At 39.7% G+C, this 25,740-nt stretch overlaps 2 protein-coding genes across 3 annotated transcripts in view; both read right to left on the reverse strand.

The window, feature by feature from the left end:
* Positions 1–25,740, reverse strand: part of LOC129726593 (uncharacterized) — a 266,791-nt gene that overhangs the window by 234,465 nt on the left and 6,586 nt on the right. The window lies entirely within an intron of this gene.
* Positions 5,699–10,270, reverse strand: LOC129726603 (SEC14 domain and spectrin repeat-containing protein 1-B). The gene has a single exon (XM_055683514.1). The coding sequence runs from the start codon at positions 9,034–9,036 to the stop codon at positions 6,034–6,036; it is 3,003 nt and encodes a 1,000-aa protein (XP_055539489.1). The 5' UTR covers positions 9,037–10,270; the 3' UTR covers positions 5,699–6,033.

The raw sequence follows: 25,740 nt of genomic DNA on the forward strand, positions 1-25,740 counted from the left end.
CTTTCTGTAAATCTTTATAAATAGTTTTAAAAACAGGGTAACGAGAACGTTGATATTGACGTCTGCGGACATTTTTCAAACGAATTAGAAGTTGAAGATTTTCGTCAATTATTGGTGAATCAAATTTCACTTGAGCCTTTGGAACAGAATAATTCCTGGCATCAACAATTGCACATTTTAATGCTTCCAAAGCGGAATAAATATTCACTTTGTTTTGCAAATCAAGCTCGTTATTGAAATTTCTCTCAATATGAGTTTTGTATCTTTCCCAATTGGCTTTGTTATAATTAAAAACAGAGCTCATAGGGTTTAAAACTGATTCATGTGATGAAGAAAAAGTTATTGGAAGATGATCAGAATCAAAGTCAGCATGTGTGATCAAATCACTACATACATGACTTTGATCTGTCAGCACCAAATCAATTGTTGAAGGGTTTCTTACAGAAGAAAAGCATGTAGGACTATTCGGAGACAAAATAGAATAGTATCCTGAAGAACAATCATTGAATAAAATTTTGCCATTGGAATTACTTTGAGAATTATTCCATGAACGATGTTTAGCGTTAAAATCGCCGATTATGAAAAATTTCGAACGATTTCTGGTCAGTTTTTGTAAATCACCTTTAAAATAATTTTTGTGCTCGCGTGTGCATTGAAATGGTAAATATGCTGCGGCAATAAATAAAATCCCAAGTTCAGTTTGAACTTCAATTCCCAAAGTTTCAATAACTTTCGTCTCAAGATGGGGAAGAGCACGATGTTTGATTCGGCGATGAATAACAATTGCAACTCCACCGCCGGAACCCTGAATCCTATCATATCTATAAACCACGTAATTGGGATCATATTTTAATTTTATGTTAGGTTTCAAAAATGTTTCAGTAATAATTGTAATATGCACATTATTTACTGTTAAAAAATTAAAAAGCTCATTCTCATTGGCCTGCAATGAGCGAGCATTCCAATTTAATATTTTAATTGTTTTATTTAAAATCATTGCTAAATTTTAAATTAGAAACAATTTTAATAGTAAAATTTGTGCCTATTTGAATGGCTTCAAACATTGATTCTGCCTGCAACATGGCGTTCATAAGATCGAACATTGCCTGTTGCAAAAAAGAAAGTTTACCTGCCGTAATAGGCCCCAGGCAGTTGACATTAGAAAAAATATTTTCGGCAGCAATATTAGCTGGAGTGATAGGTGTACAATTATTTTCTAGCGTGTTTTGCTTACCCATATTAACGGTCATTTTCGAACTACCAACACTAGGCGGTATAATGTTCGAACTACCTGTAACCTGTGCATAAGTTAAACGGGTATGCAAGGAGTAGGTAAACTATGCGTCACTGGTACGCTTGGAGAATTTTGTTTTGAAGTTGGTTTTAATTGAGAAATTGAATTTTGTTTACCTTGCCTTGCCTTAACAATTGCTAAACGGACTGGGCATTGATAAAAATTTGACATATGGTTGCCGTTACAATTCGCACAGCGAAAATTTTTACTCTCTTTCACAGGACATGTGTCCTTTTTGTGAGAAGAGTCTCCACAATTAAGACATTTTTGGTCCATGTTACAGAATTTGGAACCATGGCCATAACGTTGGCAAGTACGGCATTGGGTGATATGCTTTTCACCTCCGCCATACTTCCTATGAGTTTCCCACTTTACACGCACATTATACAAAGCATGTGCTTTTTCAAAAAATTTTAAGTTGTTAACCTCATTGCGGTTAAAATGAATTAAATAATTAACAAGGGAAATTCCAGTTCTCTGACTGTTTTCGCCTCGTGATTTTTGTTTCATTAGAATTACTTGGGTAGGGGCTATGCCAAGTAATTCTGTTAAAGTAAGTTTGATCTCATCAACGGTTTGATCGTTGGTGAGACCTTTCAAGACAACCTTGAACGGCTTGGCGTTCTTGGTGTCATATGTAAAAAATTTGTACATCTTATCAGTTAAATACTGAACAAGACGATCACGACCCTTTCCTGAGTCGGCTAATAAGCGGCATTCACCTCTACGGCCAATTTGACAGGTAACTTCAACGTCAGAAACAAACGTTGAAAGTTCCTTTTTGAATATATTAAATTCAGAAGAAATAGTTACCACAATGGGCGGAATTTTCTCCTTTTTTAAAGATTTTATATTTTGTATAGTTTCATTATTAACAACTTCCATTTCACCAGCTTCTTGCTCAGGCAAAATATCAAAAGGATTGTCACTACAGACACTCGAAGTGTCAGAAAGAGATGCCTCTCTTTTCCTCCCCGCAGCGATGCGAGGTTTCTTTTTCCGTCTAGCCATTTCAGGTGATACGAAAAAAGTTAAAACAAATGTTAAATTCAAAAGTAGGTAGTCTTGAGAAAGACTGATGGGAAATAACTTTCAGGTAGTCTTTAAAAGACACACTGACAAAACACAAACTTTGAAGCTATAGGCAGTCAAAGACCAGTCCACGAGCAACCGAAAAAACGTCTGATCTGTAGGACAGTTCAAGACGCACTGACGTTGCCAAATTTAATAACTCGCAACTACCTAGCGAACCTATACATTGGAGAAATGACAAGGCACTCACCGTTAAGGCAACTGTCAACATCAAAACGGATAACGGTAATGCAAAATGATACAACTCGCCCGTTTGATGTTGACAGTTGCCTTAACGGTGAGTGTCTTGTCATTTCTCTAATGTATAGGTTCGCTACACGGTGCGGTTGCCGCGTTATGGTGGGAGTTGCCAACTAGCTTTAGAAACCTCAATTTAGCCACTGGTGGGCTTGCTCTTAGTGTGCTAAACTGTCGCATGATTGCCAATTATTGTCATTCGCACAATGCGACAGTCGAGATATCGAAGCGGCTGAAGATCGGCACAAAAGAGAATCGTTAACCGTCCGTGTTGGCTTGAAGTAACACGATTCTCTGAAATAGAGAAGCGTACACTGCCCCTGTTTACATAGTTGACGTAACAACCAACACCATCATTGCGAGAAAAACGAGTTTTTGTTATTTTAACCCAAATCATTATATTGAGATACAATTTCAACAAAATAGTCTGTTAATTTTATGAAGATTGATGTTTGAAAAGAGGCCCCATGGATTATATGAGTCGGCCCGTGGTAATTGATCCAGAAAAACCGCTACGCCAGTTTATGCGAATAAACATGTATTTTTCTCGCAGATTGTTCGCATAGCTTGGCGTAAAAACTTGACTATCTCCTACTCTGCCTCGCAGTTGATTCAGTTTTATCAACCGTGTTTCGGTCAAACGTCAGTTATTGTCCATCGGCAGTTTCAATTAGACAAACACGCACAAACATACATACAAACACACACACACAAACACATGCATAAAGACTTACATTTACGCTAAGGTGGGTAATCGTTACATGGAAAAATGCAAACTTGACAGCACAGAGCCAGGACAAAGTTTTTCTTTGGTTCAATTTAGGCCCCCAGACAATTCTAAACCTGCCGGATATGGGTTTCTCGTGCCTCTGATTGGTGCATTACATATGCATGTACATAAATTTGTATGAAAATTAGTATAGGAAAACTTTTTCGCATGTCTCTTTCTAGAGAGCTATCGATCAATTCACTTCCGGTAGTGTCAGGATTGTTCGAGGCCCCAAATAGAACCTTAAAAACGTTCTGGCAAATCGATTAAGTTTACCCACTGTATTATACAGACACGCACTGGCGTAGCGTGGTGGGGGCGGCGGGGGCGGTCCGCCCCGGGTGTCACCCTTCAGGGGGTGACACCCATGAGGAAAATTTTCATACGTGTCACCTTCAAAAGGGTGATATCCGTGAAATCAACTATCAATTAGGTGGAGGTCACTGTGAAACCCCGAAAATTATATAAATTTGCTTTTAATGAAGCGGAATACGTACCGAGTGGTTAGACACTATTACTGCTGGATGTGATATGTCCTTTGATTAACTGCACTACATCTGCTCGATTTTAATTACTTTTAATCTATCAGTTAAGTTGAAAAAATATTAAATCACTTAAACACTAAACCGAAACTTAAACAACGGGCATCACTTCTGCCTCGCGGAATAAAACTTAAGAGTTAACACCTAAACGAACCGCGGACTATCTATAACGACGTAGGCACCTGCCTCACGAGGGGTATCACTATAACGACTCCGGACTTCCTTGAAGTCCCAGCTTAAGTATTCGCCGCTACTCCGGTCACTCCGAATTTTCCCGCGGCGTCGTCTTCTCACGAGAGCGGGCCGCTCTTCCGTCTCTTTCCTCGCGAACGTGCCCGTGCACGGCTGATGCAATCGTTGTTGACTTTTTCGCAAATCCGCTCGGTCGCATGTTTTGATTAAACATCCGCGAATTGGAGTTTTTTGCTGTAAATATAAACTTAAAACATTCGAACTTGCGTTCGATTTAATAACTGAGGTATTGTTTTTGCCTCCATAATCAAAACAATACCTTCTTTGATTATGATCCACTTTTCATATTTTCATAACATGAGTGGTGGATGGAATTTCAAGTTTCAACACTTGCGATGTTGAAACAAATTGACAAGAGAAAATGATTTCATCATCTTGTCCATGCATATTAATGACAAGTTTTTCCAAAGATGTTTTTCCATTTAGGATTTTTCTTAATCCTTCTTTGGAAGAGAATGGAAATTAATTGTAACCGCCTAAAATCAGGTCGGCTCATAAAACCCCCACTGATCGAGTTTTTAATTAATGCAATTCATTAAAAACCTGATGAAAGTATTTGGCATGGGTTACAAAAAAAAAATTTGAAGGAACCTGATTTTTGGATAATTTGGAAATGAAAGATCTTTTGCCTCTGTACCCTACTACTCTATTCTCTAGCTACTACTGTTCTATCCATACTATTCCGTACTCCTTCTCCTTCTCCTTTCCTGAGAGCCGTCCGCTCCCTTTCGTTCGCTCCTCTATCCACTCCTGTCTATCCTCCTTCCTTGGTATTATCCGTCCCATTAACACGAAGAATATTTGTTGTTTCAGGATCTTTCTTGGTTGACCTAAGTCCTGAATTCTGTTGAGATATATCCTAGATGTTACAGCTTTTAATCTTTATGCTCGGATATAACACCGATCATTTGTTGCACGTAGTCCTAAGACTTGATCTGGTGTTTCTCTACACTTATAATCCTGCCGATAAATTTGGGATTCTTCCTGTTCCCTGAAGACATAAACCCGTTTTCATCGATCCTGCTCTTCAGGTCTATCCCATTGCAAGTGGTGTAAAGTGTGTGTATATAATGAATTATCCGGCTTCTCCTAGCTGATAGAATAGTCTTATCTCCTTAAACATCTTTCTTGATTGATGATGAAAGACTGCTTTTCTCTTCCGTTTTATTCAACTGCTATATTAATTTCTGATTCAGTCAAATATATATTTACTGAATCCGTTCTAGATTCATCTCTCTCCCTCCGTCTTTTATCTCCGCCGTCCGTTCGTTGAGTACTGATCCTTTTATCGTTCTCCTACTGTCTGACCCTAGTCTTAGTTCCTAACTTTATATCCCTATCTTTACGCTCTGAATATTTTAAATTGTATGTTACTTTACTTTTAATTTTAGTGTATTTTATTTATATTATAATAATTTTTTTTTTTTTTTTTTTTTTTTTTTTTTTTTTTTTTTTTTTTTTTTTTTTTTTTTTTAGCGAACAACAACAATCGATGTATTTCATATAAGTTAATTGAGTAAAACTTAGCCGGTCTAGATTTGTCAAAGAACTAGATAAGGTTGGACTGTTTATTAAATCGGTCTCTAGGCATTGGTTGCAAGCGGCTTTCGTAGATTCTAAAACAAACATTTCTCTAAGCTAGGGGCAAGTTAGTATGAACAAACAAACTGGAATGCGATACACTAGTTAGTCTACTTACGCTGAGAACACAAAAGAGATTTGTTGAGATTTTCACCCGGTTTATTGGGCACTGATTCCTAACACTTGACTAATCGCTACACATATACACACATATAACTAAACACTTGACAGCTAATTGAACCACCATTTACCACCACGGACGAGCTTCACAGACAGCTTTTAACCGCGTGTTTGGTAATGATATTCTGATAGTAATAAGTAAGTCCGGATATCTCCTGAGCGCCACCCTTGAGTGAGGCATCCTCCAACAGCGGTACCTGGCAAGTACTACCGTTCAGGACTTCCGCCTCCAGTTTGGCACTGATGGTACTTACGTTACCGCTGTCGTCACTCGACGTTGGTGAACTGTGCTTGACCACCTTGGGAGTACTTTCAGCCACGGCTACCACATTATTGTTCCGGATATCGCTTTCGATCTGCTCAAGCTCTTCCGGGGTCAGCGCCAGAGCCAGATTCTCCCTTCGGTTGATTGAATTCAGAGCCGAACTGGAGCCGGAGCTGATCAATGGCGAAGGTTGGCGTCGACTTGCCGCTGCCGTCTGGGGATCATCCGAGTCGGCCTGTTCACTATTCGAGGTCGGCGTTAAGAAACTGTGCTCCGATTCGTCAAACGAGAGATTGGCAGTCGAGGCGGTTATCATGACCCCGGAGAGCAGTTTGATCGATGGCATCGCTTCCGGGTCGGCATCTTCGGAGGAATCGTTATCGAGCGAGCTGCGTTCGGTTGATTCACCTCCCCACCAGGGAGACGCCCGACACTCGGAAGCCGTGTGGTATGAGGAGGATCGCGATTGGGGCGTACAATCGGATGCCGTGACGAAAGATTCGTCCTCGGTGGATTTCATGCTGCAGCTCCAATCGTCACTGTGGTTACTGCCATCGGCCTTTTTGTCCGAGCCACTGGACGTGTCTCCGGTTCCACCGGCAGCGACACCGATCAGTTCCTCGTCCACATCGTCAAATCCGCCCTGTACATCCCGCAGGACACTGTCCAGCGCTTCGGCGATGCGCGAAACTTCCGTCAGACGGGCGGAGATGGCCTCACATGCCATTATGTTATCCGATTCTGTGAGAACATTTTCCGGGCTTGCCATTGTCTCACAGCGGTCATCCAGCAGGAATGGTTCTTTCAGTCTCGTTTTCAGCAGTCTCCCGAGCCGCACCATACGGCCCACCTCGACAAGCAGTCGCTCCCGGCTTCCCAGGCATTTTCTCAGTCTCACTTTCCGCCGGTTGGTCTCCTCGATGTCGCCGATCCGCAGGACGTTTTCCTTCAGCTCGTATAGTTTGGTGCAGTGCTCTTCGACGCTCCGGTGAAACACGGCCGAAACGCGAAGCCGCGTCATTTGCTCCTGGCTGACGGCTTGGAACTTTTTCCACGTTCCCTGCAGATGCTGGGTCATCTCGATGTTGCGATCGGTTTCCAGCTTGCAGGATTGCCGCAGTGCCAGAGATGCGTTCAGCAATTGGCAGCCGTAGTTGTAGGTGCCTTTACCGGTTTCCTGAAATGTTTGGTGTTCATCCTTCTGCGCTTGAATCTCGTAAACGTTGACCCCAACGTGAGTGTGCGAACGAATCATTACTTTGTACAGATCATCCATCCACTGGAGGGCCGTTTCCGCGTCCATTTCATACTTATAGATGTGGGTTATTTGATCCAAGGTGAGCTTCTGCAGTTCCACACTTTCGACGAAAATTCGTGACCGAGAAATGGTTGCATCCAGGATGTCACGTACGTTGGCAATATCCTCGCTGTAGTCCACATTCACTTCCCGTCCGACGGCGTCCTTTACGGGCATCAGGAGGATGTCACTCAGCTTTTCGCCCTCTTTGATGATTTCCTTTTCGACAGTGTCCAGCGTTTGTTGACTATCCTTCAAACGCTGCAGCTTGGCATTGGCCAAGTCGAAATCCTCCACCTTGTCGCCCATGATCAGTGACTGAAAAACCTCACTAGTTCGATCAAAGTACTCCGCAACCAGCCGGTAGAATCGCACCGAAGTGATCAGCACATTCCGGCGCCGTTCCAGCCGCTGAGCAAAACTCCGACAAACAAAGTCCATCCACTCCCGCTGGGACATCAAATCCTTGTAGGCCACCGAATCCTTCATCTTTGGAAAGTTATCGATCTTGTAGATTAGCTCCGCGTAGAACCCGTACGTTTTCCAGCACTGCAGCTCGAGGATTTCGTGCTCCAGCCGCAGTTTGTCGGCCGTCGTCACATCGTAGCCCACCTTCAACTGGGCGTTCAGCATCGCTTCCGCCGTCGTTAGGATCCAGTTGGTTACGTACGAAACGCCCTCCTCCAGTGTGGCTAACTCGCGCAGCTCTTCGACGTTGCACTCCAGCTCGTGTAGGGCCAGATTCAGCGCGGACTGCTTCCGATCGACAGCATTCAGCATCAGTTTCACCGATTCTCGCCCATCGATTAGGTCCTGCGATATGAATGGTTTTGTACTCTGCAGGTCTCCGATGTGGGAGAGCAGTTTGTTGCCGCCGTCCATGACCAGAGCGAGAAACTTTTGCACGTCTTGATTAAGCTGCCGGCAGGATTTGAGTGCTGCTTCCGACTCGCTCGCCCGCACCGTCCGGTTGTCCAGCAGCAGCCGGTGCAAGTTTTCTAGGTCACCGATCGCTTTATCGTAGGATTTTCGGAATTCCTCAATTCGCAATCGATTCTGTATCCACTGGTCGTGATTGTAGGACCCGGTTCCGCCCAATTCTTCGGGAAGCTCGGCCAGCTCGAAGTACTTGACGAGCCGTGATTTGGAGATTACGGTCGGCTCTCCCTGGCGGTGCTGGCGAGCGCAATTTTCCACCCGGTTCTTCTCCCAGAAGGCATCCGGTCGGATGACCAGAAAGCTGTCCAGGTTGGGCCCGAGCAGTGACTGCACGTGCCGAATGTACTGGCGAGCCGAACGCCAGGAGCACTTCTGGGCGTCAAGGACCACCGCGAAACCGGCTGCGATCGTGTCGGAGCTCAAGGTGTTCAGTATGTATTTAACCGTGGTCTCCAGAAAACCCTTCATCCATGGTAGATTATCGTAGAACGGCACGGGAATTATGATTAACGGGTGCCCATCGCGGTCTCGGCCGCCGGGAATGTACGCCGTTTGGGTGTTCAGGGCGTTCAGAACGTCTGCTTCCATTGTGACGCGGTTGGCGCCAATTTCAACAAACGAGCATCGATTGACGATTGACTTAGACTGTCACTTGCAGCAAACCTTTCGGATCCTTTCTAATTGCCACATTGAATCACGGGCACTTCTCTTCACAGCAAACACACTGCTAAAGCACTTTATTGAAAGCGGAAATTGCCTGGCGTAAATCTGTAATTTATTGCTATCACTTTGGAACCATTTACGCAATCCCCTAAATAGTTAGTAGCACCGTTTGGGAAGCTTATTTGTTTTCACTTTCGAGCGGCACTAAGCCCAAACACGACACACGGCACTCCGAACGGGAACTTCACAGATCATTGGCTTGGCAAACAAACTTCTCAGCTTCATTCACACACAACACAACACACACTTGCGGTAGTGACCAAATTGAAACCAAACCAAGTTGCATTGCATATTCCATTTGTTTTATCTCTATCACTTTGGCTCTACGAGCTCGCTCTTAAGCCACCATTTCCGATCGCACTCTCTGATCAGACAGAGTCCAGGCAGGCACTAGCTTTTTGCTGCTTTTCTCCCTCTTGACGACGCGTGATGGTCCAATGAAGGTTTCCTCCAGCTGCGTTTGCGTTGCTCCGTGACAAACGATCGACTAGGCGGCTACGACGATAATGGAGAACTGAGGCGGCGCACAAGATGCAGTCAACCGACTAATGGCTCCGCGACATTCAATTCCGCCGTGTTGCTGTCTTACAACTTATTTATTTATTCAGCATTTGATTCGGTTAATCTACGTAGGCTGGTGCTCAAGACACTATTCAACATATTTTAATGTTTCTCTCTTGTAAGCTTGACACTTCAGACATCCAAACGCACTACCAGTTCACCACAGTGCATGTACTTTTAAATTCATTAAAAACATGACACAAATATTTCAAACCCGTGCTCACGGCTGCCGTACACTGAAATTTTAATCGATACATTCACCAGCCGGCCCCCAAACTAAACGACCAGTCACTTCTTGACCTCCAGCTAACTGCACTCGTTTCCGATCGTATCGATCCTAGAAGAAAGAATCCAAACCACTTGATTTCAGCCTGCGTTCGGATGGCGTCGATCGAACGGTATGGATCACATTTCACCGCGTCAGCACCCACCAAAAGCACAAATCGGATTCGCCATTCCCCGCTACCGGTGGCGCGCGTTGCTGCGTTGACTCGACTTGGCAGCACAAATTTTTAGCTCCCGTTAACGTCCGAGGTCACTACACGATCCCACCGCTGTCACCAATGAAGCGGAATACGTACCGAGTGGTTAGACACTATTACTGCTGGATGTGATATGTCCTTTGATTAACTGCACTACATCTGCTCGATTTTAATTACTTTTAATCTATCAGTTAAGTTGAAAAAATATTAAATCACTTAAACACTAAACCGAAACTTAAACAACGGGCATCACTTCTGCCTCGCGGAATAAAACTTAAGAGTTAACACCTAAACGAACCGCGGACTATCTATAACGACGTAGGCACCTGCCTCACGAGGGGTATCACTATAACGACTCCGGACTTCCTTGAAGTCCCAGCTTAAGTATTCGCCGCTACTCCGGTCACTCCGAATTTTCCCGCGGCGTCGTCTTCTCACGAGAGCGGGCCGCTCTTCCGTCTCTTTCCTCGCGAACGTGCCCGTGCACGGCTGATGCAATCGTTGTTGACTTTTTCGCAAATCCGCTCGGTCGCATGTTTTGATTAAACATCCGCGAATTGGAGTTTTTTGCTGTAAATATAAACTTAAAACATTCGAACTTGCGTTCGATTTAATAACTGAGGTATTGTTTTTGCCTCCATAATCAAAACAATACCTTCTTTGATTATGATCCACTTTTCATATTTTCATAACATGAGTGGTGGATGGAATTTCAAGTTTCAACACTTGCGATGTTGAAACAAATTGACAAGAGAAAATGATTTCATCATCTTGTCCATGCATATTAATGACAAGTTTTTCCAAAGATGTTTTTCCATTTAGGATTTTTCTTAATCCTTCTTTGGAAGAGAATGGAAATTAATTGTAACCGCCTAAAATCAGGTCGGCTCATTAAGAGAATAATCGCAACCTTTTTTTCAAAAATCGGTAGATTTAGTTAAATTGAAAACGAACGTGATATCTCTCACAATTTTAGGTGACAAAATGATTTCACTGCAGCCTGGCGGGGGTGACACCCATGGGGAAAGGGGGGTACCAAATTTTCCGCCCCGGGTGTCACCCGGTCACGCTACGCCACTGCAGACACGTTTTAATTATTTCATCTGATGCAAATATCCACTAGTAGGGGGAAAGGACACGGTGACTTCACACCTTCCTGAGGCTGAGTGTTTTGTGAAAATATACAATACAATTATTCAATCCCACTTTCACCTTTACCCCTTTCCATGGAATATTTGTCGAATTAAACGACTTAACTTAGACAAACAGACAGTAGTTAGACAGTCGAATAAAACGACATAACATAAACAATTGCACCTTGTATGGAGTGACGCCAGTTTTTGCAACCAATTGGCAGTTACGTCAAAACGTTTTTCCAATATTTCTCAAAAGTTTCAGAACAAAATGGTTTTCTTTTTGTTTGTAGAGTATGTATCTTAGGGAAAGGAAGCTGAATCAACGAAAAAGTGCATTTTGGTCATTTTGGCTCTTACGTCAACTATGTAAACAGGGGCAGTACAGTTGAACGCTGCTGTCGCAGTCTGCAAGGGGGCAACAGTATTTTTCGATACGGTGTCATGCAAAAATGTCAACTGTTCGACACACTGCCCAAGACACCCTGCTGGTCCTGCGGGGGGCATGCTTTTCAATAAGCATTTCAGAAGGTTGGGAATCGTTATATGGAAAAAATGAAACTTTATAGCAGAAATCCAGAACCAAGTTTTTTTTTTTGTTCTATTTGTGGTCCCGAACAATCCTAAATTTATCGGAAGTCGATTGGTTTTGTCTCCGCTTGGCGTATTGCATTTCAAATTTATATGGAGATTTGTATGGAAAAAACAACTTTTTTGCATTCTCCAGAAACCATAGGTTTCGTGACTTTAAATGGTAGGTTTTTTGATGCCCAACAACTTGGCCATAGACACTAAAGAGCTAGGGTGTCCCAAAAAAATACTAGAGCTGTTCAAAGTTGAGTATGTCGAAATTTATGTTGCAAATCATTTTTTCTGCCAACACTGCCAGTGTACCGGCGTCAGTCAGATTTCCATCAGAAGTAACCTCTGAAACACGTTGAAGAAGCTACCTACGTCTAGAATATTGACCTAAATTTGTTTGCTTGGTCCAGCTGAGTGTATAAACTCGTTACGACAAATTCTTTCTGATGGGAATCCTACTGACGCCGATACATTGGTAATGTTGGCAGAAAACAAGATTTTCTGCATTTAAATCGACATACATTAAAGTCGCTTTTTACGCGGGGGATACGTGCCGCGTAAAAAAAACCGCGTAAATTCCGGAATCCGCGTAAAAAAACGCGTAAATTCCGGAATCCGCATAAAAAAGCCGCGTAAAAAACCGCGTAAAAAGCGGCCTTAGTGTACTCAACTTTGAACAGCTGTAGCTCTTCTTAGAGACATCCTAGCTCTTCAGTGTCTGCCGCAAAGTTGTTAGGCATCTAAAATACTATACTTTAACATAATGTAGTGCATTATTAGATCATTATTGAGCTCTCTGGAAAGGTAAATGCAAAAAGTAGGTTTTCCCATATAAGTTTTCATACAAATTTGAAATGCAATGCGCCAAGCGGAGACAAAACCAATCGACTTCCGGTAAGTTTAGGGTTGTTTGGGCCCCAAAAGGAACCAAAAAAACTTGGTTCTGGAAAATCGATCACTTTTCCCCACCCTGTTAGATACCAACATGCAACGAATCTGGAAGCGCGTCTCATTATAGGATGATGCACCTACTTCTCAGCGGCAAGCAACTCTGCTAGCCAAAAAAAACAGCACAAAAAGAAGAAGAAGAACAAGCTACAGTCGATTTCTAAAAAAGTACCTATCCGATCGGAGCGGCAAATTCGTCGAGCTCCAACTTACCAACGTTCCTCTTCGTCTTCAGTTGGACACAGGCTCAGACATATCGATAATTTCACAACGGTCCTGGACTAGAATCGGTCGGCCAAAACCGAAATTGACCGTATGCCGGCATAGACTGGATGAATTTGTTTGGATTGTGGAACCACCCAATCGTGTCGTTTTGTAATCAGATCGCTAAGCCATCATATCAACGCTTGGCGACCCTTTAAGTTCAGTTCCTCGAAGTCTTTTCAAGTGACCTGAGACTATGTAACAAAACTCCCGTCAAACTGATCCTCAAGTGCAGTCCCAAACCGGTCTTCAGACTAAAGCGGCCGATGGTTTATTTTATGGAGCTTCCGTGGAGGTTTCGCCTGCAAAACCTTGGTATCCTGAGGAAGGTGGATTCCAACGACCGGGCGGCACCGATCGTCGAAGTACGAAAGCCAAATAGAACCGTCCGTATATGTGCTGACTTCTACACTGCACAATGGACCAGAAACTAAATTTAAGGGGAAATTTGAATCTAGAGCTCGATAGCAATATCCTAGAAAAAAAACTCTCTCCTACAAAGTTGTTGTACATGATAAAGCGCTTATTTAAAAATTATCAGAAATTAGGGTGGCCACAATTTTCTATAAAATCTGAAGTGTAACTTTTTTATCTTTGTAGATAGGAAAAAGTAGGAGGGTGGTATTCAAGACACGACCGCATGACGTTGACTACCGTTTTCTTATAAAAAAAAATATTCCATTGAAGCAAATAGTAGAGGGAATTGCAACGCTTCTTTTACAAAACTTCTGTAACAAAATTTCGAGGCACCAAAAGGTACCAGTTGCCGATTATTCTCGTTTACTGGTAGTCCGTCCAGAATTCCAGCCATTTTTGTATTTTGCAGTAGCTATTTATTACTAACAGCCACCAGAATCACGGGTGAAACCGGCACGAGATGACCGGTACTATTTTGTTTTTCCTCCTTTTAGCTGCTAACACCGAGCGTCCGTATGTATCCGGTACGGTTTAATAATGAAACTGATGGAGTGAAATGTTCGAACGATACGTTTTATACCAAGGCTTCGTCAGATAATTAGAAAGAAGGATAGATGATGGAATGGTAGAGACAAATGTTTCTTGAAAGCTGCGCCGGCCGCTGTCGTAATATTAACACCAACACAAACATGCATTTTTGTAAGGTTTTTTTCCGCTAGCAGCAGCATTTGGTAAAACAGAAAATTCAATTAGCCGCTTCTGTACCAAAATTTCGAGGCACCAAAAGGTGCCAGTTGCCGATTATAATTTCCTGGTTAGTCCGTCCAAAATTTCAGCCATTTAAGTGTTTTGCAGTAGCCATTTACTACTAAAGCCACCAGCATAACTGGTGAAACCGGCACGAGATGACCGGTACTATTTTGTATTTCCTCCTTTCAGCTGCTATCACCTAGCGTCCGCATGTCACTGGTGCGGTTTTGGAATCAGAATGATGGGGCGCCGGCCGCTGTCGTAAAATTAACACCAACAAAAAGATGTATATTTGCAAGGTTTTTTCCGCTAGCAGCAGCATAAACATCGGAAACAGAAAGTGACAACAACAATGACAACAAAGTCAGATCGATTGTATCCGTTAGTGTCGACTGTGCTTGGGAAGAGAGGTAGTGATTGGCTGCGCGGTATGATTTAGACAATCGATATTAATTACCAATTTTTCAAAAGTGTATCTCAAACAATAGTTTGTTTTTGTTACATAAATTTAACCGTAAAAGAATTTCTGATCGATTGATGCCAAAACCTCGAAAACCTGTTTATAGATGACTGCAAAATAAGCGCTCGAAACCTGACCACTTTTCTCTGGTTTTCCCTGGTTGAATTACTAGATTTTCAAATTCAGGGGCCTAACTTCGATATAGACGTTAGTCAAAGTCAAAAAGTTTGTTCTACATTGTTTTAGCCCCAATAGTTTTAAGCAACTTTGTAAAAAAAAGTTTTTCTCTATCTTTGGAAATAACCGATTTATATTGAAAAAACACCTTTTTTGCTCTATTTTTTTTATTTCGATTCTCACATCAAAACTGTATATGAACGACTTTTAGGGTTTTTCAAGACAAACAATTTGCAATGCTGATATTGTCAATATCTCAATTTTACTCAAAGTTATTGGCGTTTTTCATAAAAAACATGCTTTTTTCATTTGTTTGTCGTTCGTTTTGGGGCAAACGAAAAAAATATTTTTTGATCTCATTTTGAAGGGCACATTTGACTCTATAAATAAAAAAATTTTCAGAAGTATGTTATTTTTTATATTTGAGTAAATTTCATTTGAAAATATTACAAAAATTATAATAATTTCATACTTTTAATATTTTAAAGTGCACTGACTTGACTCATCGATATTTTTTCCTTAGGCCAGAAATAATTACCTTTAATTTAAACCAAAAAGATCGAGAATCTAAGGCTGTGCGAGATTTCGAATGATTTCGTATAATTTCGCAAAACTCGAAATTTCGGTTTCGCGAAATTGCCGAAAAATTTCGTTGAATTTCGCTAAATTCCACCTAAAATTTCGCGAAATTAATCTTCCAATTTCGACGATTACGAAATTTCGCGAAGTTTCGGACCAAATTTCCGATGCAGATTATTACATTATTTTGGTTTGTGCTCATTGCAACTATAAATTAAATTGAATATATCTCAACAGATATCTGGTATACTAAGTCAGACATAGTAGAATAAACTCTCAGCCGGTAATTTTTGTTTCTAAAGACAAAACCGTTACATCATGCGGGAGGTATTTTTTATTCACGCAGAGCATAAAATTCATGTCATCACTGAAGTCATATTCGAGGAATATGAAGCCGTCCAAATGCGCTACAAGGTATCTAGTAATTTGTTTGTAGGAATAAATTTTACGCATCTTTTACGTACATCAAAATGTGGTTATATTTGCAGCGCACAAGATTAAAGAGGTCACTTTTTGTCTTTCGTTTAGGAGGGCATAGCAATTTCTGTCAAAACTAAAACTCTGAAGCTCTATCTTACAGGCCAAATGTTCTATGCTACTCGACTTCGATGTGTCAAGCAGAAAAAGTTGTAATTGCCTGAGTTTTTAGTATTGTTTCAAAACACTCTGACTTCAAAGTCAGCATAGGTTTCAAAATTGCCAGGTACCTTATCAAAAATGTTTTAAACGTGTAACCAAAAAAGTATACTTTATTAATGAATGAATAAAAAGTACATGGTTCGCTCTCGTTGAACACATAACTGAGAAATGTTACTCTCGTTTTAGGGGGCACAAAATTTTACAATGTCAAAAACAAGTTCAGATTATAGCATAAAAGTGATTCTGACTTTGCACTTGACGAATATACAAGGTAGAAGAAAAGAAAGGATAGAAAGAACGAGAAATAAGAGAACGAGGATGATTACGAATAACTCAGTTGAGTAAAGAGAAAATTATTTGTTTGTTGCATTACAACATTCCATTCTAACTGTTGATTGGTTGAAAGAAAAATAATTTTTGGTTTGTTTCAAAGGGGCCGTTCCCAAACCACGTAGCCATATATAGGGAGACGGGGGGAGGGGGGGGGGTTATCAAAAGACCACGAAATATCACGCGGGGGGTGTGGGGGTTAACGAATAGACCACGTAGTCTTTTTTCTGACATATAATTTATTATTGCCACTCAGTCAAGACGGACAACAATAAACAATATCGCACGCTAGCCTGGAGGCTAATGCGGTCTCGATCAACTAGATTAGTTGAGAGAATTCGATATTGTTTTCGGCACATTTTGCATGTTGTAGGATAAGTACAACGATACACCGTGCCCCAGTGCTGAATCGAATATATTTCTAGCTCAGAAGTTCCTCGACCTGATCGGGAATCGAACCCGATATCACAACCGTGTGGGAGAGCTAGCCGACCGACATCACTAACCACAGAACCACGGGGACCACATAAGACGAAGTTTTCGCAATTTTTTAATTAATAAATTTATTTGACACGACTTAATAATTGATAAGTGTCACGGAAAGTTTGAGAGTTGTCAGCAATTAACTGTAATCAAATTTTTGAAACATATTTCAAATTTATCCGAACGAAGAAATTTTTTTTTTATTTAAACAGGCTTTGTCTTATATGGCATTTGCTTCTTTAGAATAATAGTTCTATTTTACGATGCGTCGGGATTTATGACATTTTTCAAAACGTTTTGGTCCTCAAAAAAATATATAAGACCTGGATGTTCGTGAACTGAAGGAAGAAAGAAAGATGTTTATATATTGGTCGACATTCCAAAACTTTGTAATTAATTTAAAAAAACTAAGTTAAGATCAAACTGCTTAAACAAATTTCATTTATTTTGATACTCAACAACAAATTAAAAATCATTTTGAATATACTCAACAGAATAGCGTATTTTAAATTACTTTCAGGTAAGGAAACTGTTATATTTGTTAAAGACAATGAAATATTAATAAAAATTAAACAACCATTATCTATTTGTTATTTTGGTTTTGATAAAATGATATTACTGAAAATTCTATTTACTATTTGCGCAATAACTAATGATCCGTTTTCTTAAACCTTAATTTTTTTATAAATTTTTCATACTTTATTGTACATGAGTCATTCCATGTCAAGTGATCAGGCAAATGCAACGACCCTCTCCGATTCGCTTCAAAATGAATAAAATGACTTGTTTTAGGTCAAAACTGAAAAATCCAGAGTTTTGGGTTAATCGGACAACCCCCCTCCAATTGCGAGGCCCTCCGATTTTGTATTTTTTGACAAAAAATCATTTTCCATGTTTTGGAAAAACATCATATCTCAGAGGCCGTAAGAGCTACAGACAATATTAGATACCGATTTCAAAGGTTTTTAAATTTACAATCGAATGGCATCATCAGATTTTGCAAACAGTGTTGCCAATATTGATATTTTTACGTTTAAAAACTAAAACTTCGTTTATCTCAAAACAACCCCATTTTTTTTAAATCTGATGTCACCAATGTGTTCAGCGGAAAATTTTACATAATAATCACCTATCCACAAATTGCAATATGCGCCGTTGTGGAGATATTCAACTTTTAAGATAACGAGTTCGTTAAATTCACACAACAAATGTAACCAAATGTTGAAACGCACTCGAAACGAAAGCACTATTTCACATCTCAAGTGTGGGTTGTTCATGGCCTTTTTGATGGTTTATTCCTGTGTTTTCATAACGTGGTTGCCGTCAAAACATACGCAAGTTGATTTGAGCTTTCACGACAGTGAAAAAAATGGTGTGTTCAATAGGTTGGAGTTTAAAAAGTAAGTGTACAGCTGAAAATCACAATCGATCGCACTTAACATCACGAAAATGGATTTTGTTCAAAGTTTGGTGTTCAACGTTTGCAAACTATATGCGGAAGGCACGAAAAACAGTTTGGCCAATATTTTGCAGCTAAACAGAAACAATGCTGCAATCCGCTGAATTGCCATGGCGGTGCTCGTAAGAAAAATTTAATAATCATTTCGTCATGTTTTCATGACAGGTTTCATGAAAACAATCAGGAAATAGTAGAAGGTCGAAAGACATGCATCCAATATGATGCAGCACTGAGAGCGGAGGTTGTAAGGATTAATTCGCAAGATAGAATGATGGATCAGGAAACAGGTGTAGCAATCGATGAAAATATTATACCTCAGCACAAGTATTGTTACAAGCATTATAGTTAACAGTCATTATTTCCTTGTTATAGATACTGGTGTGTTGGATCATTTAGCTGAAGAATTGGAAACTCCGCATGAGCGGAGTAAAAGGATTTTTCACACTATATTCTTTACAACATGAAAATGTTGGAAATGAAGTGATTAGCTCACTTCTGCGATGTCATTATTGTTTTGTTTTATTTGAAATTGTTTTGAACCTGTTTTAATCGTTTACTTGTATAGTAAAGACACAGCTGGTTTACCTTAACATGGTTTTGCAATCTCTTGGTCAATCACCCGTTAGTGAGTCGAAGGTCAAACGATCGAATAAATACAGTAGAGAAAAACTGCTAAAGGCATCAAAACCTTAGAAAAAAATCTTTTGAGGCTGTTTCTAGTCAGCAAAATGAAGGTCTAGAAAGTGCTGGAGAGGAAATGGTTCGGCAACTCAAAGAAAAATTTCAAATTTCTGATAAAACGAGCAATAAAATCCACCAGTTGTCAGTGCTGCCAGGTTAGATTCAATTAAATCTGTTCCAGGGATCCGAGGAATGCATTCGGCGACACCTCAAGCTGACGTTACCATTTTAATGAAGACATTGTCAAGCTCTGACCGGGTACCTATTTCAATGTAACGCCAAAAGTTAAACAAAAGTCGTCACGTGCTACAAAAATCAAACGTTATTTTCTGACAAACTTGTTAAATAATTATAATTAATGAAACGCACGTTGTACTTTAATGGCTGTTAATTCAGGTACCATCAAGTAGAATATGAGAAACCACTTTTTGAGATTTGAAGCGGTGATTTAGTTTGGGATACGTTTTAATAAGGCTTGTCGCATTTGTAGGCGTATTGTTGAAATTTAACGAACTCGTTATCTTAAAAGTTGAATATCTCCGCAACGGCGCATATTGCATTTTGTGGATAGGTGATTCTTATGTAAAATTTTCCGCTGAACACATTGGTGACATCAGATTTAAAAGAAAATAGTAGGTGTTTTGAGATAAACGAAGTTTTAGTTTTTAAACGTAAAAATATCAATATTGGCAACACTGTTTGCAAAATCTGATGATGCCATTCGATTGTAAATTTAATAACCTTTAAAAAGAGTATCTAATATTGTCTGTAGCTCTTACGGCCTTTGAGATATGATGTTTTTCCAAAACATGGAAAATGACTTTTTATCAAAAAATACAAAATTGGAGGGCCCCGCAATTGGTGGGGGGGTGTCCGATTAACCCAATACTCTGGATTTTTCAGTTTCGACCTAGAACAAGTCATTTTAGTCATTTTGAAGCGAATCGGAGAGGGTCGTTGCATTTGCCTGATCACTTGACATGGAATGACCCACATATATTTGCAGAATAAGATCACAAAACAAAAGACCACGAAAGAACACGGGAGAGTAGGAGGGTATAAAAGGGATCAAAATATGACCACGTAGTTTAGGAATGGTCCCAAATGGATTTTTTTTTGGTGTCGCCGAAACTCACAGGGCATATTTTTTTAGGACAAAATTATTTTCTACAACCTTACCAGAGACACTAGTTACGCCAGTCAAACAAACCGATTTAGCTGAAAAAATAATTTAATCTCCAATTGGCCACTCTGTGGGTAATTAAAATATTTTTATAATCGAAACAGTTGGTTTGATTGGCATAGTGCCTTTGGCAAAGTTGTAGATAAAAATATTGTCCCTCCAAAAATAAACATGTTGTAAAATTTTTTTTTTTTTGAAAAAATTTGACTTTTTTTTATTGAAGACATCGCTTCGGTATTTTTTTTGTAATTTTTATATAAAAAACATAAGATTTTTGAAAATAAGCTTTTTTATATTAATTTTAATGTTTCTTTTACATTCAAAAATGAAATTTTTGATTTCTTTTATCGGAAAGATAAAATTACTATCTAAAACTTTTCTAGAGACGTCACACTGATCAAAAAACTTTTGGCTCTGAAAATATTTATAATCACAATAATCCTCCCAAAATAGCATTTTAAATAGCTTCTCAGCCTATAGAAACGTTTATCCAAAGTTTAAGCCAAATCTAAAATGACAAAAAATATTGAAACTTGGACATTTTTTGTGGAACTGTTCAGTTAAAAAGTAATTTTAAGTTATATTAAAAAATGTGCAAACATATTGAAAACTTCAAAGATTACAGAATAGTTAACTTAAATTTTGTTTTCCTCGAATTGATAAAGATGTCACTTAGTCTAGTCTGACTAAACGGTGTTAAAAAAAATTCAATAACACTGGTCGACAAAAGCGAAAAAAAAGTTGCCCTAAAGCTAAAAATGGTTGCCCCCCAAAGGTTTTACAGCTTTACAACCATTCCTGTGAATTTTACAGCTTTTAGAGAATGCAGAAATGCATCAGAAGGCCACCGAGGAATTGCTTATCGGATTCGTCGCTTTTACGTTTGCATAGGGAAAAACTTTTTGGAAAAGTTATCTTTGCTAGGGACACCAAAACTCACAGGAATGGTTGAAATCCTACCTACCATCTTTCATCTTTTCCAGTGCGAGCTCTAGGACAAAACTTGGATTTTGAATGATGAAAGTGCTATGAAAGAAGGATTACTATTTTAAACATAGTTGCATTCAAACCAAAAGAATCAGTTCAGAAGCTTATTAAATTATTATTTACAAAGGCATTTCGAGTTTGACCTTTATATCATTTGTATCTATCGCGTTACTATTACCTGCAATATAATCTGTATAAATGAATGCATCAAGATTTCAGTTTTTAACATTTTTGATTTTCTCGTCATTGTCGGTTTATCGATATCTGAATACCTACGTTACTCTTCGTCGACCAGGTAAGCACCTTGCGATCAGCTACTGAAGGGTACTTCGTTAGCGTACGCTCTAACGTTTCAAATCATTGTAATGCTATGTTTCAGAATCATTTATTTTATTTTTCGAAATTTCGCGAAATTTCGCGAAATTTAGAGACCAATTTCGTTTCGTCTCGAGAACTCGAAATCCACCTTGATTTCGTTTCGACTAATTTGGCGAAACCGAAATTAAGGGTTAATTTCGTTTCGTTTCGTTTCGACACCAGAAAAGCCAGTTTCGCACACCCCTACGAGAATCGACCAACTGGTTCGAAAGTTATGAATTTTTCAATATAAAATATATCGAATAAAACCGTTTTTTATGGTCACTCAATTTCGAAAGTAGTTAACCGAAGTGTTCTAATTGTGCTCTAAATTGTAGAGATTATTCTTCGTCAAAAATAATCATATTCTTATTTTTTCTTGAGTCGCTTCGGTTACAAGTTTGGAAATAGGGTGACAAGAAAAGTTAAAAAGTTGTTGTTGACTTAACAATTTTTATTCATTGTTTTTTTCCTATATTTGTATTAGTTTTGTTTCAGAATTACAAAATCAAATGCTTTGCATTTTCCGGTATCGGAAGATCGGAACATTTGGTTGGACGCCTATTAGTGAGAGATATTTTTGGATCCGACGTCAAGAGCAGTCTTTTGAAGACGTCCTCCAAGTTTACCTCTCTGTTGAATCTCCTGGCATGTCCCTCTCTTAATTTTCGAATGCTTTTATTCCGGGATTCACCAGCTTCTTCGGAAAACATTCCGATTGGGAGTAGCGCATGTTTGATTACAGCTACACCGTGCAGAAGAAGTTTATGTACTGTCGGAGACATGGCGTACCAGCCGTATAATTTATTAAACAGAATACGAGTCTCCTCTGCATAAGCTCGATATGCATTTACGTCTATCTCTGCTCTACTACTAATAATCGTTAATATCACGTGGAATCGCTCCAACAGGTCCTTATCTAGACCCGTGATTTCCGCAACAGCTTCTCTGCGTTCAAAAAACCGACGGGCAACGTTGCCGGAATTTGAATTTCCTCCTCCTGGGCGTGGTTCATTTATGTGAAGGCCCAACTGCTCCTTCAAAGCGGTGCAGATGGTTTCTTCGTGTTCTTTAGTTTTAAAGTTTTTGTTGGTCACTTTCCACATCGGCACCTCCATAGTCAAGCGGGATGAAATTTTGATGAAAATATCCATCGACCGAATGCTAGCATGAAGCGGTGAAAGCCCATATTTGTATCGTTCTGGATCGTCTGTATCTGCTACAGATAGCGGTTAATTCAGGCTCTTGCCAGATCTCATACAAATGTAACATTTGCTAGAATGCGTTTTAGTTACATCGTTGACAACTTTGGTATCAACCATGGTGAAGTACATTTTAGTAACCACAGAAATATTCCCAATTTCAGTTGGGACCAGCGTTTCAATCTCCTCATTCATTTTGGAAACAACTTCATTTGTAAGCTCAGGCGTCTCTTTTGAAAATATTAACATTATTGGTCGGCACAGTGAAACCGACGAGGGATAATCATTGTTCCAAATAATTGCTTCGACCCCACTTGATACTTCTATCAATAATCGCAAAGGAACTAATGATACCGCAAATATATGCGAGTCATGAAACTCCTGAAGGTCGCCATCTTTATCTTCGTCCAGGAAAACTTGATGATATCTAGCATCAAAAAATGTTTTAAAATTTGACCAAAAGTGAACATCAAATACATCGATATAATAATTAATTATGTGTAAAGTTGTATGAAGTTTGTCGAGAAAAATTATAAGCAAGCATAACTAGGACTGTTTTAAGTATGATTTACCTCAAATTTTACGAGAAAGTGCATACTACTAAAAAGTAATAGAATTTTTTTTCGTAAATAGTAAGAATAGGAAGAGACACCCTCAGGTCCGAGTAAAATTAAAAGATTTAATAAAAAGTATTGATCCATGAAAAACAGATCTATTTGAGAAATTTTACTGTACTACAGTTATCTGAGAATGAGACAACTGTGATATGTAAACGTACCTGCTGTGATTTGAACTATTATCACATCCCCACTTAACAATAAGATACATTTTTCCGGTTCTAGTTTTAGTATCGTAGTTCAAATGTTCCAGGATACGTTGAACCGTATGGTCGATCAAGCTTTGCAGAGGAACGCTAGCTTGTGATGGTTTGATCGTTATGCCTAAGGGCATAAAAAAAGTTGTATTATCCTAAACTGTGTTATGGTTATACAAACCTGACGGATAACAAAGTTGTTTTGCTTCCACGATCAGGTTATATGCCGGGTACATATTGATGCCCTGCCGTTTTGTCGTCATTCGAACGTCCATATATTGCGATTTGCTGAAACTATTCCGGCAAATGAATCCGATTGCTTCTTCTGGGGTTAGAGCTGTTACAAGTGAGCTTTGCTAGAAGGCTTCTTCTGTGTTGTAGGCGTATTCACAAAATTTTCTATGATCTTAGCCGAACTATATCGAATAGTTCGAAAAATATTGATGAGTCAAGTCAGTGCACTTTTAAATATAAAAAGTATGAAAATATTATAATTTTTGTGATATTTTCAAATGAAATTTACTCAAATATAAAAAATAACATACTTCTGAAATTTTTTTTATTATAGTGTCAAATGTGCCCTTCAAAATGAGATCAAAAGATATTTTTTTCGTTTGCCCCAAAACGAACGACAAACAAATGAAAAAAGCATGTTTTTTGATGAAAAACGCCAATAACTTTGAGTAAAATTGAGATATTGACAATATCAGCATTGCAAATTGTTTGTCTTAAAAAAACCCTAAAAGTCGTTCATATACAGTTTTGATGTGAAAATCGAAAAAAATAGAGCAAAAAAGGTGTTTTTTCAATATAAATCGGTTATTTCCAAAGATAGAGAAAAATTTTTTTTTACAAAGGCTGTCACCCGGTTTTAGTTCAGCTCCGGGCGCATTGCAACAATTGATGGATTCAATGTTGGCTGGGCTCAACTGTACTGTTGGTAGCCTCGACGAAATTTAAGTTGAAAGTCGCAATGAAGAAGAGCACCGACGTAATCTACAGTTAGCCCTCACAGGCTAAAAGAGTACGGGGTGACCGTGCGGATTCAAAAAAAGTTGTTTTAGCATGCAGCAAGCCAAACTCGACAAGATCGCCCAGATCGTCAGTATGCCGCCACCACATAATATTTCTACGCTTCGCTCCTACTTGGAGGCCGAGAACTATTACGACACGAAATGCGTACGCTACGACATCGGATGACTTAACAACTTAACAACTTAAAGCTGGGTATCATCGCACACCAACTTCCTGATTGGACAATTTGTCACGTGTCTTGAAGTCTGACGTAAGCCGAATCCAACTACAGCCAGATCGGAAAGAAAGGTTTGGCTCGCGTGCTCACCGTTACCCGTTTACATTGAATGTTGTTCGGTCTAAAGTTCATCCTCGAAACGGATCACAAACGCCTGAAGCTATAACCGACCATTGAACCACTCTGGAATCCTGGCCAGTTCCCTAGAAGCCGTGGCAGTGAGTCCATCTGGACTACGCCGGTTCGATGAATGAATGGTTCTACCTTCTTCTGACGGGCTCTTTAGTAAATGGCCGAAAGTTATTCGAACCAGGAAGATCACCATACTAGCGACCGTGGGAATTCTCCGACGAATCTTTGCAAGATTTGGAGCTCCTGAAATGTTGGTGGCTGATAACGAGACTCAATTTACTAGTTGGGATACTACTGCGATCGAGTGGGTATCAATCACCTAACGACAGTTCTCTTCAATCCGCGATCAAACTGTCTCGCTAATAAATTTGTTCATATCTTTAAGAGATCACCCAAAAAGGTCACACAAGGGAGAGAAGTTTTGGATGACGCCATCGACACTTTTCTCTAGTGCTGTCGATCTACGCAATGCCGCATTGCGCCTGGTAGGGCAGCTACTTGGTAGGGCAGTTCGACAAGACCAGCTTCATAAGAATGAAGCTTTGACAAGACAAGACCAGCTTCATAAGAAAGAAGCACAACTCAATCGAAGGCATGGAACAAAACCGAGATCCTACGATTATACGATCTCGTCCAGTGGATCTGGGAGGCAGGAACAGTATATTGGAACTGTTTTGTATAATCCATAATGTCTGGC

The sequence above is a fragment of the Wyeomyia smithii genome, chromosome 1 (genome assembly GCF_029784165.1).
Source record: "Wyeomyia smithii strain HCP4-BCI-WySm-NY-G18 chromosome 1, ASM2978416v1, whole genome shotgun sequence".
Taxonomy (NCBI): Eukaryota; Metazoa; Arthropoda; class Insecta; order Diptera; family Culicidae; genus Wyeomyia; species Wyeomyia smithii.

Bases quoted from the DNA above. Each gene is read 5' to 3' on its own strand.
- LOC129726603 (XM_055683514.1), bottom strand. From the start codon at position 9,036: ATGGAAGCAGACGTTCTGAACGCCCTGAACACCCAAACGGCGTACATT.